Genomic DNA, 19,044 nt, shown 5'->3' on the forward strand with positions numbered 1-19,044 from the left:
CTGTGTGGGGCTGTGTGACTCGCAGCCAGGCATGGGAAGTCAATGAAATCAGACGAGTCCTGCGTGCGAGGGGACAGCTGACCTAAACCCAACGGCCCCGGGTCTCTGACAAAGGAGGACTGGTGTGGTTGACGTGGTGGCCCCCCTGAGGGCAGAGGGCAGTGGGGGCTCTTCCCCAGGCTGCCAGCCCCAAGCCCTGTGGGAAAACAGAACTGGATGTTTTCCCAGCAGACGGGGAGGGAGACGCACCTGAGCCCAGGGCTGTGGTAGTTGGAAGGAACAGCTCCCCCAGACATGGCTGGAGCCCCCAGCGCACAGCCTGTGGGGTGCCCCGAGGGCGCCAGCCTGTAGAGCTGCAACAGGCTCCCCCACCCCCATTGTCCCCCCCCTCCCCCACACCCGCAGATCACTTCCAAGGCTTCTGAGCGGACCCAGTGGAGCACCCCTGGGCCAGGGCGGCAGGCGGCAGCACAGAGCCAGAGGAAACCTGCGCGCGATGGAGACAGGCTTGCCCTTCCCTCCGAGCCCCAGTGTGGACTGGGAGTATCAGGAGTCCCTGTGACAGATTATTGGTTGGCCTGATACAACATAAAATTATTGTCCTCCCCTTTGGAAGCCAGAAGTCCACAATCTATTTCCCTGGATGCAAGGCAGGAAAAGGAAAAGGCCACCTGCATTCCTTGGCTTGTGACCTCTTCATCGTATCACTTAAGTCAACGGACCTCTCTCTGCTCCTTATAAAGATACTGTGTTTACGTGTAGTAGGGCCGACCTGGATCACGTAGGACACTCCCCCTATCTGGGATCCTTAATTTCATAACATCTGCCAAGTTTATTTTGCCATACAGGCAACACATTTGCCAACTCCAGGGATTAGGATGTGAACATCTTTGGGGACCTTTATTCAGCCCACCACCGTCACCTTCCACCTGGGCATCCAGATGTCCACTGAAAACCTCCTGAGGTCACCTTAAGATGCTGATGTTGCCCCATGGCTAGTGAGGAACCCGCCACAAAACAGTACACCTGGCCTGCACCCCTCTGGTGGGTGCCAAGTGGGATCTGTCCTGAAGAGGTCAGCATGGGACAAACAGGCCAAACAGCTCAGCAGTTGGGAGCCACACTGCCCTGGACACTGGAGTGGATCCCAAGAATGACACCAGGCCAGTCCCAGCTTTGCTGTAAGGGAGGAAGCGGGCTGAGAGGAGGGGAGAGACCTTCCAGGGTCACACAGCAAGGAAGTGGCCTACATAGGCAGTGGTACCCGGGCATAGATACCCGCCCTTCTGTGAACAGGAGCTAGGGAGGTGGTCCTTGTGGAGCCAGGGCCTCATGCCTTCTCCCCAGCCAGCAGGGGAGGTAGAGAAAGTGGAGAAAGAGATGCAGGGCCTCGGCTCAGAGCCCCTTTCTGGGGGAAGGACTGGCTGTGAGGCGCCCCCAGCAACTGCAGTGGCCCCTCCAAGAGCTCCCAGCAGGGATGCCTGAGCTTGGCCTGTTGGAAGGCCTGGTGCTTTGTTTTCATTACCTGGCACGCCCGTGGAGGCGCTCAGCAGGCTGCCTGGGCTCTGCAGAATTTACTTATTTACATGGGAGCTCAGCTCTGAGCGCGGAGCTGAAGGAATCAGGGTCCTCAGTGGGGGGCCTTCTCACAGCAGCCTCGAGGCTGAGACCAGCAGGAAAGTGGGCCAGAGGGGGAGCAGGGAAAGACCAGGGTGGAGCTATGCCTTGTGTGGAATCTGCTTTATTCTGGCTTGACCCAGAGAAGGGTTTGGGGAAGCAGGGCTGCAGACTGCTTGGCAGCTAGCCCCTGGGGTCAGCCTTCATTCCCAGACGAGCTTGGGAGAAACTGGTGATGAGATGGATGTCTGAGGCCCTGACAGGGCCGGAGTCAAAGGCAGTTGCTGTCCCCTCTGAGTCAGAGACCACTTCTCCTTCTGACATCTCAAATCACACACCAGTTTCCCTGAGCCCTCCCAGCGGGGGCAAGCGCCCATACTTGCCCATCTCTCTGGCCATGTGTCATCCCAATGATGCCAGGGAGCAAAAGTTCTGCATCTGAGGAGCAGCGCTGAGAGCCGAGGCATTGGCAGCTCTAACGAGGCAACCAGTGTCAGCCCCAGCCAGCCAATCCTCCTCTGCTTCGACCAGTCAGAGGTGGGTGGTCGTCGGTACGAGATCTCGACATCCGGCCTAATCGTTCTAATCCCAGTGTCTCCAGCAACCCCAGAGGTTCCTTCACAGCGCGATGCTCTGATCCGGGTGGAAGGCCCGTGGCCAGCAGCTGGAGGGGGAGCGGCCTGGGGAGGGGGGCAGGGGGACGCCACTTCCACTAGAATCTGCATGTATGGATGTAGAAGTGTCTGTGAGCCGGGGAGGCTGAGAGGGCTCCTCTGGCAGAGCTCACTGCTGACCCTGTTCAGAAAGTGTTTCTCTAACTGGGGAAGGCGCTTGGAAGGGATGGAAAGGTTATCTGCAGAGGACGGCATGTATGGGACTCAGGCGTCACCATTCTGGGGCCCTTCTGTGCAAGTCAGATCAGGCTGGCTGGTTGAAAGGATCACCCAGTCCCTCTCCCAGGTCAGACACATGAAAAAACCAGAGCCCGTGTTAGTGGGGCCAGCATTTAAATGTCCTTTCTACTTTGGACAGAAACACTTTCCAGGAAAATCCGTCTTAATCCACCTGCCTTGACTTGAAGGGCACCAGATCACTCTGAGTGACCGCCCTGGAGCCTCAGCTGCTCTCTGCCGTGGCAACAGATGTCCCTTTGAAACTGCCCAATTAACCCTTTGCACCTGAGGTTCTCGTTTTAATTACTGGAAATACATCACCCAAGCGATGCCATTTTGCACGCTGGTTGGTAAAGCCAGTTCCCGGTTTCTGCACACCCCTCCTGCTCTGCCAAGTGCACGGCCACTCCCTGCAGCCTTCCCATGGTGGGTTTCATAGTCCAGGTGGTCCGCAGCCCTCAGAGGCCCAAGCCCCTGGTCAGGTGGAAGACAGCAGTAAGGCTCAGCACCCCTCTGAAATCACTCAGCGCAGGCCCTGGGCCCACAGGTGCTGCTCTGGGGAGACTCCTGATCTGGGTCAGAGGAAACCCCAGGTCTCCAGGCCACACCGCCTCTCCAAAGGCCATTTGGAAGCCCAGTGACACTGTGTGGGGTCTGAAAACTGCCGTGCCCCCTGAAGGAGGCAGGCTGTGCTCTCAGGGTCAGCTGACGTATTCACAGGGCTGAACAGAACACGGGGGCAGGCCAGGAAACTAAAGCTGATGGGCCACCTACCACGTTCTGCCCTGAGATGGGGTTCACTGGCCCACCCCCGGGGGCCCAACAGGGAGCAAGGATTCCTCAGGTGTCCCAGAGGCCCTGGCTGAGGTGCGTGTACAGAGTGGCCCTGGCACCAGCTCCTTGAGGGGAACCAGGGCTGAATGGCCAGGCGGGCACAGGTAGCTGACGGCACTTGAGTAGCAAGAGGAGTTGGGCCGTCAGCTGGAGGCAGGAGTGACAGGCAGCACTTTAATCTCATTACAGCTTCATCAGCAGATGGGGCCAGTGGGGGCCTCACTGGGCCGCCTAACACGGCCACTCCTCAGTTCCTGTGTCCCCTTTGAAGACACCCCCAAGGGTGCTGAGTGGTAGGGTGGGAAGCTTGGCTAGTTCCCTGACGGGGCAAGAACCCGCCAGGGCCTCCACAGCCCCCAGGAGAGGGCCTGCTTCCAGAGTGGAACCAGAGGATGACAGCTCTGGTCGGGACCCTCCTCATGTGCTGGCCAAGGCTCACCGCAGCCTTGCATAGGGAGCTGTGTCCATCTCAGATGAGGAGACCGGGGACCAGGCCCGCAGCAAGTGAGTGTGGAGCTGGGTGGGATTCAGGAAGCTTCTGTCTGGAACGTCTGTGAAGCCCAGGGTCCCAGGCCCCGCCTTCATGGGCAGCCAAACAGCCCTGCGCCCCCTCTTGATGATGTCTGGGCGTGCAGCTTCCAGGCGGCAGCGGCCACTGCCCTGAACCCTGGGCTTCCACAGCAGCTCGGTGACGGGCTGGAGCATGGCCAGAATGAAAGTCAAAAATGCCTCCCCATCCCCTCCACCCAACACTTCAAACGTTAGTCCTTAGGTAAGTAGTTTCCTAAATTTATTTCTCAAATAGACATCCTCCCATGAGTGTCAGAATTGCTCTTTAGAAACATAAGACCACGTGACAAGAGGAACCCACCAGTCCCAAGCACAGCTCCTCCTGAGCAGGGCCAGTCTCCCCATGCCCTGTGTACTTAGGACCAAAATCAGAGCTGTGGGCAGGCAGGCACCTGCACATGGCTGGCCCTCAGGATGCAGATGCGCCTTCTTTGTTGCCCTTAGTGTTGTCACTGAAACCTTTGTCCCATTAACTTGCTTATGTAACAAGGATCATGTTAAAACTGCCTCTTGCTGTTGTACCCCAGCTTCCTCAGGATGTGGGGGAGCCTTGCTGGACGGCTGCTGCAGCGAGGACCCGGAAGCACCACCCCCCACAGGAGCAGCCCCTTCTCCCCTGGACCTCAGGGCTAAAAACTCCTCTTTCACCCCTCTCCTTGCAGATGGCAGCTCTTCAGAGCCCCTTCTATGGAGACAAAATGAATCTATTCTCCCTCTGCCAGAAGATCGAGCAGTGTGACTACCCGCCTCTCCCTGGGGAACATTACTCTGAGAAGGTGGGTCTGCTGCCCCCAGGGTTAGGCCTGGTGAGCTCCAGTGAGGCTCCAGGAGGGGCTGAGCCTGGGTTCAATTAACAGGGTGCAGAAGGAAGCGACTTCTCCACTTCCTGGAGTGAGGGACTCAGGGTGGGGGGCAGATTAAGAGGCAGGTCTCAGGGACCTGGTGTGGCCCCCAACAGCAGGGCTGCAGCCCACCCACCGGATAGGAACTGGCGGGAGCTGCCCCGTCGGCCCGCTTCTGACCCTTTGGCTCCCAGCCCGGGGCTAGAGTGAGGCTCTCTGCTCTGGGACCCCGAGACGGGCACAGACACAAGGGGTGGCAGGGCCTCACTGGCCCCACGCTACCATTGGCAGCCACTTCGCTCCCGTGACGGGAAACCACAGCAAGTAGACCGGTCTCCTTGCCGTCACAGACCTGCATCGGACCCTTTGGTGGTCTTATTTTCAACATTCTACACTGAGGGCAGGGGCTCTGGATACAGACTCTGACAAGTCTGGCAGTCAGGCTGTGATGGATAAGGCTGTGAGAGAGCGTCTTCTGCCTCAGGTTCCTCTTCTTAAAAGCAGGGCTGATGTTTTGCCTTCATGGATAAAAGGTGAGGAGGAGAGGACAGGTTTACAGCCCAGAGTGATTGAGAGTGTAACATGCTCACCTCACTATTCTTGGGCGAATCACTGAACTAAGTCTGTTTCCTCATCTGTAAAATAGGGGTAATCCTGGAATCTCCCTCAGAGGATTGAGGTAATGCAGGGGACGTGCTCAGTCCAGCACCAGGCTAATGTTTACCACCATCATCAGCCAGAGGAGCCACTGGCTATAGCAAAGCCTGGCTCAAAGGAAACGCTCCACGGGTTGTGTTCAGGGTCAGCACTAGGGGGTGTGACAGGGAGTCTGATCTCCCTGGGCCCAGCCTGCAGGCCATCGCCTCACAATAACAACAGCTCACATTTATGACTGTTGAATCCCCCTGCCCCTAATGCCATTTTACCAGGAAGGTTAAATGACTCAGAGGGGTTAAGGAACTTGCTTGTGATGAATGCAGGGTTTGACCCAGATGACCCTGCACCTAGCTGCCGTGCCAGCCTGTTTCCTGAGGGTGTAGCCCTCTTCCATAGCCAGTCATCCAGCCAAGGTGAGGCAGCGTCTGGGCTGCTCACTTCACCATTGTGAAGGTTCTGGAAGCAGCAGTCCTTGCCCACCAGGCTATAGCGACCAGGTGTCCCAGTGTGTGCTAAACCTGCATCCAGGCCGGCTGACCAGAAGGGGCCTCGGCCACCCTTCTCCGGCAGCCTTTGTTCCCATGCCTGCTGGCTCTGTGGACTTCCGGCAGCAGCCAGAGTGAGGGCGGAAGTGCACATCCCTAGAGCTGCTCACTCAGTCTCTTGTGGCTGTTGCTTCACTGGCTTGCAGAGTTCTCCTGTGTACCTTTGGAGGAAGTACTTACAGTCTGGGGTGGAAGTTGGTAGGAAAGGAGAAACTAGTTGAGTTGTTCACCAACTTAATAGTTGCATTGGTTTTTCTTCCCCTCGTTTTGTTTGGATTTTTAAATTTATCTATCCATAGGTATTTTGGCTGTGCTGGGTCTTAGTTACTGCGAGGGCATTTCTCTACTTGTGGTGAGCGGGGCTTCTCATTGCGGTGGCTTCTCGTTGCAGAGCGTGGGCTCTAGGGCACGCAGGACATGTAGGCTCAGCAGTTGCGGCCCTCGAGCACAGGATCAGTACTTGTGGTGCAGGGGCTAAATTGCTCTGCAGTATGTGGGATCTTCCTAGATTAGGGATCAAACCCACGTCTCCCTGTGTTGCCAGGCGGATTCTTTCCCCCTGAGCCACCAGGAAAGCCCTGAATTTGGAATTTTGTTGGACATTGTTAAGAAGGTTGGAGTCACACCACCTGGAGCAAATGACAACTTTTCTGGGCCTCAGTTTGTCGATGGGAACTGTCAACTCTGCCTCATGGTTATGAAGCTGGAATGAAGGAATTCTCATAAAGCCTTTGGCCCTCTTCCCTCACGTCAGTCCTTCCACCGTCCAGAGCGCCTCCACCCCAGAGCACCTGGCTTTCACCAGCTGTGTGCAGCTCCCAGAAGTGTTAATTCTTAGCACTGGATCTCTTCTGCACACCTCATTTTTGAAGTTATATCTCCTTTTAGGAATAAGACCCTGTTTCTCTTTTGAAATTTTCAGGCAGGCACTTCTTGCCAACTGTGTGGTCTACTCACAGACTACCTTAATGTGGTTTTCTTGGGCACTTTCACACATCAGAGGCCAGCCACAGCCCCCAAACACTGTAAGGTTATGGAGTTTGGTCTTGCAGGCTCAGCTGCATCTGGCCAGGAGCTTCCCAGTGTTTATAAAGCAGTGAAATCCCCAGTAAGGCAGCACACAGGCTGGAGCCTCTCCCAGGGGAGGAACCCCAGATCCCTCAGCCTGGAACAGCTCAGGAGTGAAGCAGGAAGTGTGCAGCACCACCACATGACCCCTGTGCCCACCACCAGACCCACTGGGCCTGGCCTGGAGTCCGTGTGAGCCCCCTTAGTCAGGATCTCCCTTCTCCCTGCTGTGTCTGGCCAGCCCTTCCAGCAGCAGGTATTTAAATGAAAAAGAAAAAACTGCAGTGAGCCCAGTGATGCAAGTTAAGATGTAGGCTTTCTAAGGTCATTACTTTAATTACCATTAAAATAATTGGCACTCTGGCTATCAGAAGAATGGAGGTGATCAGAGGCTCAAGGTACCCCTCCCCCACCCGGAGGCAGGAGCAGCCTTCAGTGTCTGTATAATTAAAAGCTCCGTCTTTCATGAGCACAATAAAGAGGCCAGGGGGTGGGCAGACTGCAGCTCTGCTGCATGTTAATGCATTTATTATGATCAATAAGCCCTTGCCTTGAGTTTTGTCCTCTGCTTTGGGCATCTGCATGACTGACAGGAGACACACACACACACACACACAGTGCACAGATTTACCCAGTAGTGGAGACAGCGTAAGTTCAAAATTCTTTGGAGGCAGCACTCTCAGGGTCTCCAAGACCTGGTCCTTGGGACCGGACAAGCCAAACACTGGCCCTGCTCACCCACCACTCACCCCATCTTGAGTGTCTTTGCTCATCATGTAGGTACTGAGAGGGTTAATGAGTTAATGCAGAACCTCAACAAGGCTGCTTAGGAGTAATACGCATCATCTGTCTTTTGCAGTTAAGAGAACTGGTCAGCATGTGTATCCACCCTGACCCCAACCAGAGACCCGACATCAGCTATGTGCACCAGATTGCCAAACAGATGCACGTGTGGACTTCGAGCACCTGAGCGTGGATGCAGCGTGCCTTCTCAGAAGCCACACCTTACCTGCCTTACCTGAGTCTTCTCCAAAGTGGCCACCTGGTAGCTGGGACCAACTAAGACTAGAGAGTTCAGCAGGTTCCCCAAATAGGGGCCCGAGCTTCATAGCAGATGCTGAATACAGGGCTGCTGGGGGGAGGGGCACTGGTCATGTGTTACTGGTGGTCACATTCGAAACTCCTTTCTTTAAACTGTTGTGAACACTCTCAGCTGGGTCGCAACGGGTGGATGATTCAGTGAGCCACTGACACACCCCTTATATCTGGACTGTAATGTGAATCTTTCGGATAATTCCTTCAGTGACCTATTAAGGTTTCTAGTAACAGGAAAATACAGGAGACTCTCTGATTTGTAGTGAGCCTTTTTAAATGGATAGTGGCAAGTTTAGCTCTTAGAATCTTTTCAAACAATCAAGCTGTGTGCTTAATTTACTCTGTTGTAAGGGAAGAAAGTGGAAATACTTTTTTTTTTAAGTAGAGTGGAGATTTTCCTAATATTTTTCTCTATGTTTATAACTTGATAAATGACGATGAGGTGAACCCAGCATCTGACATCGAGGCAAACAGTATTTGAAAGCCATGAGTGTTCTCTGTGCAGTCAGCTCAGGCCGCTTCTGAACACCTGCCAGCACCAGGCCCTTGTCACCGGCTTGAAAGCGGGCAGTTCACTGAATGACCAGTGTCAAGTGTTTTCGTCCCTGAGGAGGAGGCATAGGAAATAAAAACATACAGGCTTTGCGCTGGTTCTGCACCTTCCTGGCATGACCCTGGGCAGGCTTCTTAACCTGAGACTGTTGCCTCATCTATCAAATGGACTTAATAACATCTATCTTCAGGGTTGCTGACAGAATTTGAGATAAAATATGTAAGTTATCTAGCTCATGGCAGATGATCCAAAAATGGTAGCTACTCACCCCTTCACAAAGCTGAAATCCAGAGACCATGCAAGTCAAGAGTTAACGTACAACTGTATCATTTGTAGAAAACCAGAAGTATGTTCACTTATTTCTTGCTCCCAAATAGGATTAACTGTGAAGATTAATTTATAAATGTGAACTTAAGGAAAACTGAAGCTCTGAAGGAAGTGGTTTGAATTTTGTTTTTACACTCAAGTTAATCCTCAAATGGTCTACATTGTCGCCCACTGACTTGGTGACAGTTCAGCCCTCAGACAGAGAGCACATACGTCCGCTCCACTGGTGTCCTGGTCAGGCCTCCCTGGGGACAAAGGATTTGGGTCGGGCCAGTGTGCCGATTTCTCGTGTGAACTCTGTTCTACTGTAATACTGTCGCGTTTGAGAGATTTTCTTCAGATGCAGCCTCTGCTTTGTACTCATCCTCCATGGTTGAAATAAAATGGGTAAGAGGGGTTCCTTCTGTGAATGAGTATGATTCATGAGTTCTTTTAAAACAGCTTCACACTGCAGCACAATCTCTAAAGCTGCTTTTAAAAACACAATTTCTCAGGCCCCAGACACTGAGTAATCTGGGAATTTTTTTAAGCTCTCCAGATAATTTTGATAAATCGTCAGCCAAGTTGCTATCCTAAATAATTGCATTATTCTCCCCACCCCACTCCTGGCAGTTTAACCAGGACGGCTTGCCCAAGAGTGGGTTCACTCTGGGAGACCATGGCACCGGGCCTCTTTCTTGTGTCCCCCAGATGAGCATGCCCTAGGAGACAGACTCTTTTGTCTGTCTGGCACTTTGCACTGGAAGTTTTTCTGATTCCAGGCAGACTTTTTGCAAATATTCTCCTTATGGCTCTCAGAATCCCTACACTGTGTCTGTCTCCTTTGGCAGTATCAGCTTTGGACACAGATGAACTTGCTTTCTGCATGCCATCAACTTTTGACCCCTTGAGAACAATTCTGCTTAGTATGAGGACCCTCTGGAGGTACACAATTTCAACCATTCAGCAGGCCTGAGTACTGGAGAAACAGTCATTTCCTAATTATTACGGATAGTAAGTCCCAAGCATTCTTGGGACGTCTGTGAAACTGGGCAAAGCAGAGCTCACCCCGGGTCACGCAGCTAGAGCAAAGCAGCACTGTCCACCTCCCCGCTTGTTCTTGGGACTGAGAACTGATCAGTGGTTCTTTCCTACTTGGCTGTTAGGGTACAAGGCTGTGCTGCACTCATCCTAAATAGCAAAGAAAAAAGAAGAAACCTGGGACTACCCTGAACAAAGAGAAAAGTAAGTTAGCAAAGGGGTGGGAAACCCCAGCTCCAACTTCAGCCACTTAATTTTGTTTTCATTTTTTATTGGGTTCATTCAGCAAACACTGGCTGAATGTCTTACAGGGGGGAGCCTCCATTGTCCCTAGTCTGCCAGAGCAGTAGCCAGCCATCCACCGACACCATTCAGGACGTGTCCATGGTTTGGACTGTTTCTTCCAGCACCTCAATTTCCAGGGTCGTGACTTTTTCAGTGAGGACAGCAGTGGTCCCTTTCTCACACCTGTACCGGCCAAACCTAGTGAGACAAAGACAAAAGCAGAGATTTAGGATCCCCCAGGGGCCTGATGGAGGACTGGAGATAGGGACAAGTACTTAGGCGGCAAGCCGGCCTAGACTGGAGTCCTGGCTCTCCTAACCCCCAGTTCTTCAAAGTTGGGGGGATTCGGCCCCCGCAAGGGTCACTTTCTTCAGCTCTCAAGTGCTACAAAATGGGGCTACAGGAAGACAGGATGCACGTGGAAAGAGGTAAGATCGAGCACCTGGCACTGAGTGGACACTCTGATTTCCTTCCCAACCTCCCCATCCCCAGGAGACACATTTGTTTCTCTGCCTTCAAGCTTCAACCTCCCTAAAGCATTAATACCCTTTGGCCAGCAGGAAGCCAATTCTTTCATTAAGATGCTACTGCCCCAGATGACATAAACGTAACCTTCAGTTCAGTTCAGTCACTCAGTCATGTCCGACTCTTTGCAACCCCATGAATCGCAGCACACCAGGCCTCCCTGTCCATCACCAACTCCCAGAGTTTACTCAAACTCATGTCCATTGAGTCGGTGATGCCATCCAGCCATCTCATCCTCTGCCATCCCCTTTTCCTGCCCCCAATCCCTCCCAGCATCAGGGTCTTTTCCAATGAATCAACTCTTTGCATGAGGTGGCCAAAGTATTGGAGTTTCAGCTTCAGTGTCAGTCCTTCCAATGAACACCCAGGACTGATCTCCTTTAGGATGGACTGGCTGGATCTCCTTGCAGTCCAAGGGACTCTCAAGAGTCTTCTCCAACACCACAGTTCAAAAGCATCAATTCTTTGGTGCTCAGCTTTCTTTCCAGTCCAACTCTCACATCCACACATGACCACTGGAAAAACCATAGCCTTGACTATACGGACCTTTGTTGGCAATGTAATGTCTCTGCTTTTTAATATGCTATCTAGGTTGGTCATAACTTTCCTTCCAAGGAGTAAGCTTAAACATGGTAAAAATATCTGGAAGCATTAACAGTACAAAAATGACCTGCAGCCAGACTCTGGGCTTCTCACTGTTGACCACACCCAAGACTCAGGAAGGGAGAGTTAACTGTCCCTAAAGGGACACAGTATATCACCACTAAGGCCCACCCAACACCGCTTTTCTTAGGTGAATCTGAAAGGTTTCTCTGAGCATGGCAGCCTATAAGATAAAATCTGAATCGCTAATTTCACAGTGGGGCCAGGAAGACAACACTGTCAAAGCAGCACCAGTCAACTGTTCCTCTCGTCTGTCTGCAGCTGAGACACTTTCTGTCCACCTGACGTGGACTAAGGAGGCTGTTGGCTGTGCCATGACCATGTGGCTCCTTGAAAAGCCATCCTCTCATGTGGGAGCTTGTGCTCAAAGAGGGCAGGAGACAGAAGAAGGTGACATAACAGAGCTCTGTACAAAACCAGGAGTTTGCACAGCCAACAGCAATGGGGCCTTCAGTTCTGTGAAACCTTCCCACAGTCCCCACCGTGCTCTTAAACGACCCGCGCAGCAGCACCTCCTCCAGGTGTTCCCCACCCCCAGTACTGGTGTGGAAATGCTGCTCCTTCCCTGACCTGGATGGACCCTTGACGGCTTGTGGCTTTGGAGCCAGAGCCCCATGTGACTCCTCTGAACCACAAAGTCTGTGGGAGGAGTGGAGAGCCTCCTCCCCACCCTGGGTTACAGCACCTGGTTTCAGCAGCACGAAGGGAGCACTTCTACCAGAAGCAACAGTGGGCTGCAGTATGCACTGCAGAGGAGCCAATGCGAACGTGCAAGGCCAAATCCAACACAGCCCAGGCCTGAAAGGTTGCTTCCCTTCCCATGCGGGGCCCAAGGGATCCCACGGGCTCAGTAGAGATCACCTTGTCCAGCCCCAAAGTGATCCAAGACAGGTGCCCAGAGTCCCCACCCCAAGCCAGAGCTCTTCTCTGCTGTGCTGTCCTACCCGTCTCAAACACCCCGCGGGTCCACGATGCTGAGCACACACTGCACTGAACACCTGCTACTTCTCAATGTTCTTTCCTTTCCTCATGAATTACCTGACCTGGAGTTGACTACATGTGGTGGGAATGGAAGCAGCACTGAGGAAGGAGGTGTGCTTGTTCTCCTCTGGCCAAACATGGGGCCGAGTTTCTAACTGCTCCTTCGTACATTCAGATGAAGGTCGCTGGAGCAGAGGTCAGGAGCCACGTTTTGAGTGGCTCAGCCTCCAGGAAGAGGTTAGGCAGCTGGACAGCCATTCGAGACTGCTGCTGAGCGGCTCACCTGCCACCAGGGCTGGCCACTTTCCAGTTACATAATCAAATCAATGTGCACCTCACCCCCCTCACCCATTCTGAGCTGGGCCGCAGCGCTGGCTCAGCACACACCACAGGCTAAGGAAGTAGCATGGCTCCCTCCACAATAGGAAGAAGCACCAGTTAGCTCCCAAAGGCTAACTTCTGGAGACCTTTTAACCAATGGCTGATAACCATTTCAGACTCTTGGGCCACTCAGAAAAAGCTATGGGCTGGCTGCCCTGGAAAATGTACCTTCTCACTGAACTTCATACAGAATTCAGAGGCATCTTTAAGAAACCAGAGGAAGGCTGGCACAGGCTGAATTCAAACCTCTCCCCATAATCCGCAGTCTAGGAATCTGTCCACTCAATATCTCCCATCAACATTTTACAGATTACATCACTTTCCTATACTTGACAGCAGCTCACAGTCACAAATACTGATTCAAAGGTCTGTTGAGCAAAGCTGGCCTGGGTACACTGGCTTAACATGGGTATGAATCAAAGAAAGCCCTGTTCAGATGCCATGAATATAACAAGGGTGGCCACAGGGAGAAGGCTTCACTTACCTGGTCCCCTTCTTATTGGGCACTGAGTACGGACGGAGAAAATCCAGCTTGCTCTTGCTGATGACACACAGATCAATGTTACTTCCAGACCCCAGGTCATTGAAGATCCCGGCTGCTATGGCTTCACTCACCAGCTTCTTAGCTTCCTCCTCCTAAGAAAGAAAATAGCAACAATAGTGTTCCCAGTTGAATGGAGGGCCTGCTCTGATGTCCAGAGTGCTGTCACAAGCAGTAAGAGAAAAGGGGAGGGGAAAAGGCCAGCCTGTGAGGTAGGCATTATTTTTAGTGCCCATTTTATTAATGAAGGAAAGGTCTCAAAAGTACCTCAATGATCTGCCCGAGGTTCTTCAGCTGGTAAGCAAGAGAACCAGGCCTTTCAAACCCTTTATGCACACATGCCCTCTTCAAAAAACTTTCACATCAGACACACCACATAACAGGACTGTGGGCTGACAGCAGTTTTTTTTAATCTAAAACAGGGGTTGGTAAACTTTTCTAACAAAGGGCCAGGTAGTAAATATTCTGGGTTTGTGGATATAGTCTCCATCATAACTACTCAGTCACGGTAGCACAAAACAGCCACAGAATATGTAAACAAGTGGGTGTGGCTGTGCGCCAATACACCTTCATCAAACCAAAACAGGTGCTGGGCCACATTTGGCCCATGTGCTGTAGTTTGCAGACCCTTGATCAAAAATGTCAAAAATGGTTGGAATCTGCTTCCTGGTAACGTAATAAAGAGTCAACATCATGGTGAAAAAATGAACACCAAAACACAATTCTGGGGAAATGCTAGCAGAGCCAAGGCCGAGACCTCTTGCACCAGAGAAGCTTTCCCCTCCCACTAATAAGTCTTCATGTTCACTGAAGTGATTCCTTTCTGGGAGTCACTCTCTTGCTTTTCCTTTAAGAGCAAGTCTTAAGTCTCCAACAATTACTGGTAAAAAAAAAAAAAAATTTTTATTTCTTATTCAAAAAGTACCAGATTCAAAGTAACTACAACACAGAATATTAAGGCGAACAGCTAACTGAAAAGGAGCTGTGAGAACACTGGCTGGGTCAGCAAAACTTTGAGGAGGACATGCACACCAGGCTCTCAGAAAACAGAAGGCAGGTGCCACAGGCAGCAGGGCAGGACCTGGCGAACACCAAGTTCAATCTCTTTACACAAGGACAAAAAAAATGCACCAATCTTGCAAAGAAGAGACTTTAACTTGAGCTTCAGCCCCCTTCCCCATACATGAGGGCATGGAGTCCATAAACTGGCAAGCTGAAAAAAAGAGCTCATCTAAGCAACATCCTTGGAGATACTCGGATGCCTGGCCCAAATTCCAGCCTGAGATCAAAGAGAGCAAGTTCACTGTCTTTAAGTCCTGAGAAGAGGGCTCCTGCTCCTCAACCTGCCCAAAGCCAGTAAGTAGGATTCCAGTGACATGAGCGCCCTCTACAGACTCAGAGAAGGCCCTGCTGGAAGTGGGATCCTCAGCAACCCAGTAGCAGGGGTTGGGGTATTCTGATCTTTATCCCACCAGGTTTTCCCACTTCCTGAGTGGCACCTATGTGGGCTCAGTAAAATAAGTTATTCTCTTGTGCATATTCAGCCCCACAGAATTCATTCAAACAGGATCCTCTCATCAGAAGTTCTCTCCTGGGATTCATTCCCAAGTCTATGGAGGTCAAAAGCCTTACCAGAAATCAGTGAAGGTAGGAGCAAAGAAAGCATTTTAGAGGGGGAGATGGCCGCTGCTACCACAGAAACAGCAAAAACCAACCACTAACTTAACAAATGCAAAACCATTCCAACTTGTTTAGGGGGGGTGGTGCCTGGCGGGGGGTGGGGGGGTGGGGTCTGTATATCAAAGCACCTTGCTTATACCTCTGCTCCTGACCTACCACCTCCTCTCCTCTCCTCTGCTGTTTCATTTCACTGCTGTTCTCATCACTGATGCTGGTGCCCTGAGCCAGCCAACAGTACCCAGTGGTTGTCACAAACACTGCTGGCAGCACTCAGGCCTGCAGATTTCAATTTCCCAAATTATTTAATACTTGAGGATGGGGATGGAGATGACTTACAGAACCTGAAATATACACAATATGAGGCATGCACATCTAGCACCAATCCATCACAATCTGCTGATGCCAAGGTGCCAACAGTGCTGAGATTACAGTTGAGACTTCCTCTAGTTTACAAATATTCTTTAATGTGAGTAGATCAACTTACAAAACTTAAAAATGTGCAAAATATATTACATACAACCTGAGTTACTCATAAAATGCTTTTAAAAATTGGGGAAATAAACCTTTTAAATTCCTCCCACTACCACCCCTTCAAATTCTAGGGAAGACAATTCATTATAAAAGGAAATATCACAAGTCTCTGATTTTGTTTTTTTCCTTTCTGTAGTCCTACCCACCTCTCATATACACAGGACTGAAAACGTTAAAGCACCTACTATAGCGTGTCAAGTACTGAAGTGGACTTTGATGATCATCATCATTTCTACCCCTGCCCTTAACTATCTTCTGAGGTTGGTACTGTCAGAAACTAAGGCAGAGAGAGTCAATGACCTGCCCAAGGTCACACATAATTAAAACAGGACCCTGGGCTCCAGGGCCAGAAGGCCACACCACCACACCAGCTCATAGGTAACCTGTCTCAGGTGTGAGCTGGGGGCTCCTGAACAAGTTGGGAACAGACAGCAGCCCCTTGATTCAGGGGGTCATTCCTCATCAGCAAAGATCTTCAGAAGCTAAGCAAGCATAAGAGAAACAAGAAAAGTAAAAGTTGCTCAGCTGTGTCCGACTCTTTGCGACCCCATGGACTATACAATCCATGGAATTCTCTAGGCCAGAATACTGGAGTGGGTAGCTTTTCCCTTCTCCAGGGGATCTTCCCAAGCCAGGAATCGAACCAGGGTCTCCTGCATTGCAGGCAGATTCTTTACCAGCTGAGCTACCAAGGAAGCCCAAGAAAAAATGGTGGTTGCCAATTTCTCGTTGAGCCAACTCGCAGACCCTCTGATGGTCACTTCCATGGCCCACACACCACCACCTAAACATTTCTACAAGGTGATATGGCAGAGATGAACATTAAGAGCCAAAGTCTTATTTCACATATTTCTCACCTCCACCAAAAACCCTCAAAAGACAAATAGGATGAAAATTACCAAGGCTCTTCTGTCTGCCCATTACTTACATAGTTAATGCCTTCAACAAATATTTGCAGACACCTACTATGTTCCAGGAACTATATCTTATGACAAATATGGTCCTTTACCATGGTATCTCCATACGCAGAATTCGAGACACATATGCAAATATGCTACTGGGCATATTCATACTGTGTTTTCTTTATAGTGGAATATCACTATTAAACAAGTCTTGTCTTTAACATGTACTACCAAATATTTAGGAAAAACTATTGAGAAAAACCACAGAATAAAAGCAAGAGGTAGGGAAAACACATTTTTATCTGTCTCTGGGTCACAGTAAGTGCAGAAGCATTGTTTCTTCCCTTAGGATTCATTCTTCATAGGGAAACCACCTCACTTTTCTGGAAGAGGTGAAGGGACCAGAGTTCTAGGCAGCATTCACCTGGGGATAGCTGCTACACACAGGCTGTGACCCCAGCTGGTAAGGCCCAGTGTGAGATGCTCTCCCACTGCCGGGCCAGCAGCCTCCCCTGCCCAGCTGCTTGTGGATTTACATTGCTAGTCACAAGGGAACTTGGATTCAATGTGGACTCATCCAGGCTACCTCCCCCCCTCACCCCCACCCCCCCAAAAAAAAGGCTCTGCAGGTCAATGGCAGCTTCCTTTTACTTTGAGCTGCTCAGCCAAAAGATCACCATCATGATCCCAGTGCTCAAAAGTTAGCTGAGCAACCCAGGTTCAAGGTCAGGTATCTGGCAGGGTTGGAGGCAGACATAATGCATTTCATTCTCCAGCCTCCAACTTACTTATTGCTGTGCACCCTTGAGCAAGTTATTTCACCTCTCTGAGTTCACTCTCCTCCTCTGTAATATAGTGATAACTTAAGATTTATCACACAACTACTGAAAGAATCATGGGTCTGGCACATGGCTATTGCTTAAAGACTGGTAGCTTATTTAATCCAGCAAGCCAGAGGGCTCCAAGGGGCATAATTTATCTCTAAGGGGTGACTGCCTGTACCAAACCCCAGACCAGGAGGAGGTCCAAACAAACCTGCTGACAAACCTTCACATAATGCAGTGGAGAAGTTCCTATAATAATTAATCCAAGCAGAGAGCACACTCCCTAAAAGTTCAGAGAATATAAAAGGAGCACTTCCTGCTTTACGGCTACAAAGACCAAACTAACTGGGAATATCAGTCCCCCGGGCCACCCCCGCTTCTTAAATGAGATTACAATAAGAGTGATGTACTGTACTACAAGTCAGCTGTGACAAGCAGCACTTTATAGAGCTATCTGTTTGTCTCCATCACTGCATCGCACAATGTGTCCCTGGACTCCAATGTGCAGCTCCATTTACCGCTACATGACAAATGGGCAGCACTTGTAAAAGGCACAAAGAGGTCCGCATCGGCCATGTAATGGTCACCACAGCTGCACCCGAGTGCTTGAGGGGACAAAACAGACCCCCAAGTTCATTAAACTGACCAGTAATGGGTCTTTCAAAAAGTGCCTTAGGAATCGTACAGAAAAGGCTAAAATAAATAACTCAGCATGGAAGGCTAATCTGAAATGGTGTTTGATAAATTATTTATAACACAGGCGATTGTCTGCATTTAATATTGGAGCTACTAGTAGCATCTTTAAAAGATGATTTATGGGTTGTAATGCTATTAAACTTTATATTGGCCCACTGCTAGCTATAAAGTCTGCTGAGATTTAGAGAATGAGTTTTAAACTGTCACTGCAACATCAGAGGAGATGGAGACTGTATTAAATCTTTACTTTAAACCTGTTATCTAGAGAGTTGCATTTTGTAGACACTCACAAACTGATAGATTACCTCGGCATCTGCAGTGGTACAGGTCCAAAATAGTATTGCAAAGAAACTTTTCCACATTATTCTTGTCTACAGCAACAGTCAGATCTCTCTTCTCACTTAAGTGACTTTTAGATTAGAATGTCACCAGCGTAGGGGATCTAGCCAATGGGCACCCTGGACAGTTCAGCATCAAATTAATACTCTTTAAATAAACCCTCGACATGCTACTGTTCAGTTGTGCATTATGAACAGTGCTCTACTTATGTTGGGGGCAGGCAAAATACTAAATATGCATCTGACTGAAAACCTAACCTACTATTTTAGATACAGCTGCAGAATCTGAAAACACACATATACGGCAAGTCATTTGAAACAACAGATTCGTAACTAAAAATTTTTAAAGAAGTTAAAATAAAACTGGTTATTTCCTGGAAAATACATTCCATTTATGTGGCTGAGGTGCAAATGTTAAACAGGTTGAAAAAAAGAGGAACACTCAAGCCTTTTTCATAACGAAGGGCGCTCCCTGGCGCCCTTGTTTTCTAGGGCGTTTCAGAGGCGTCCCCTTGCTTTCTGTGCCACTGCCATACCAAGAGCCGGGGGCGGTGGCTCTCCTGCCTTTGCTCGAGGGGAATAAGGATGTAGGTGGCATCACAGCTGAACTCTCCCACAATTTTCATCGATTTTCCTATTAAATCTACAAGGACCATTTAGTTCATAACAGTTTGCT

At 50.3% G+C, this 19,044-nt stretch overlaps 2 protein-coding genes across 3 annotated transcripts in view; one reads left to right on the top strand and one right to left on the bottom strand.

Moving 5' to 3' along the window:
* Positions 1-9,398, top strand: part of NEK6 (NIMA related kinase 6) — an 84,746-nt gene extending 75,348 nt beyond the window's left edge. For both annotated transcript variants that reach the window (XM_070452637.1, XM_020872079.2), the window contains exons 9-10: positions 4,577-4,690; positions 7,886-9,398. In XM_070452637.1, coding sequence (XP_070308738.1) covers positions 4,577-4,690; positions 7,886-7,996 — 225 coding nt within the window. In that variant the 3' untranslated portion in view covers positions 7,997-9,398. The remainder of the gene's footprint in view (positions 1-4,576; positions 4,691-7,885) is intronic.
* An 877-nt stretch (positions 9,399-10,275) lies between these two features.
* Positions 10,276-19,044, bottom strand: part of PSMB7 (proteasome 20S subunit beta 7) — a 55,938-nt gene continuing 47,169 nt past the window's right edge. The window contains exons 7-8 of the mRNA XM_020872084.2: positions 13,341-13,492; positions 10,276-10,504 (exon numbers count right to left, since the gene is read on the bottom strand). Coding sequence (XP_020727743.1) covers positions 10,393-10,504; positions 13,341-13,492 — 264 coding nt within the window. The 3' untranslated portion in view covers positions 10,276-10,392. The remainder of the gene's footprint in view (positions 10,505-13,340; positions 13,493-19,044) is intronic.

The sequence above is a fragment of the Odocoileus virginianus genome, chromosome 2 (genome assembly GCF_023699985.2).
Source record: "Odocoileus virginianus isolate 20LAN1187 ecotype Illinois chromosome 2, Ovbor_1.2, whole genome shotgun sequence".
Lineage (NCBI taxonomy): Eukaryota > Metazoa > Chordata > Mammalia > Artiodactyla > Cervidae > Odocoileus > Odocoileus virginianus.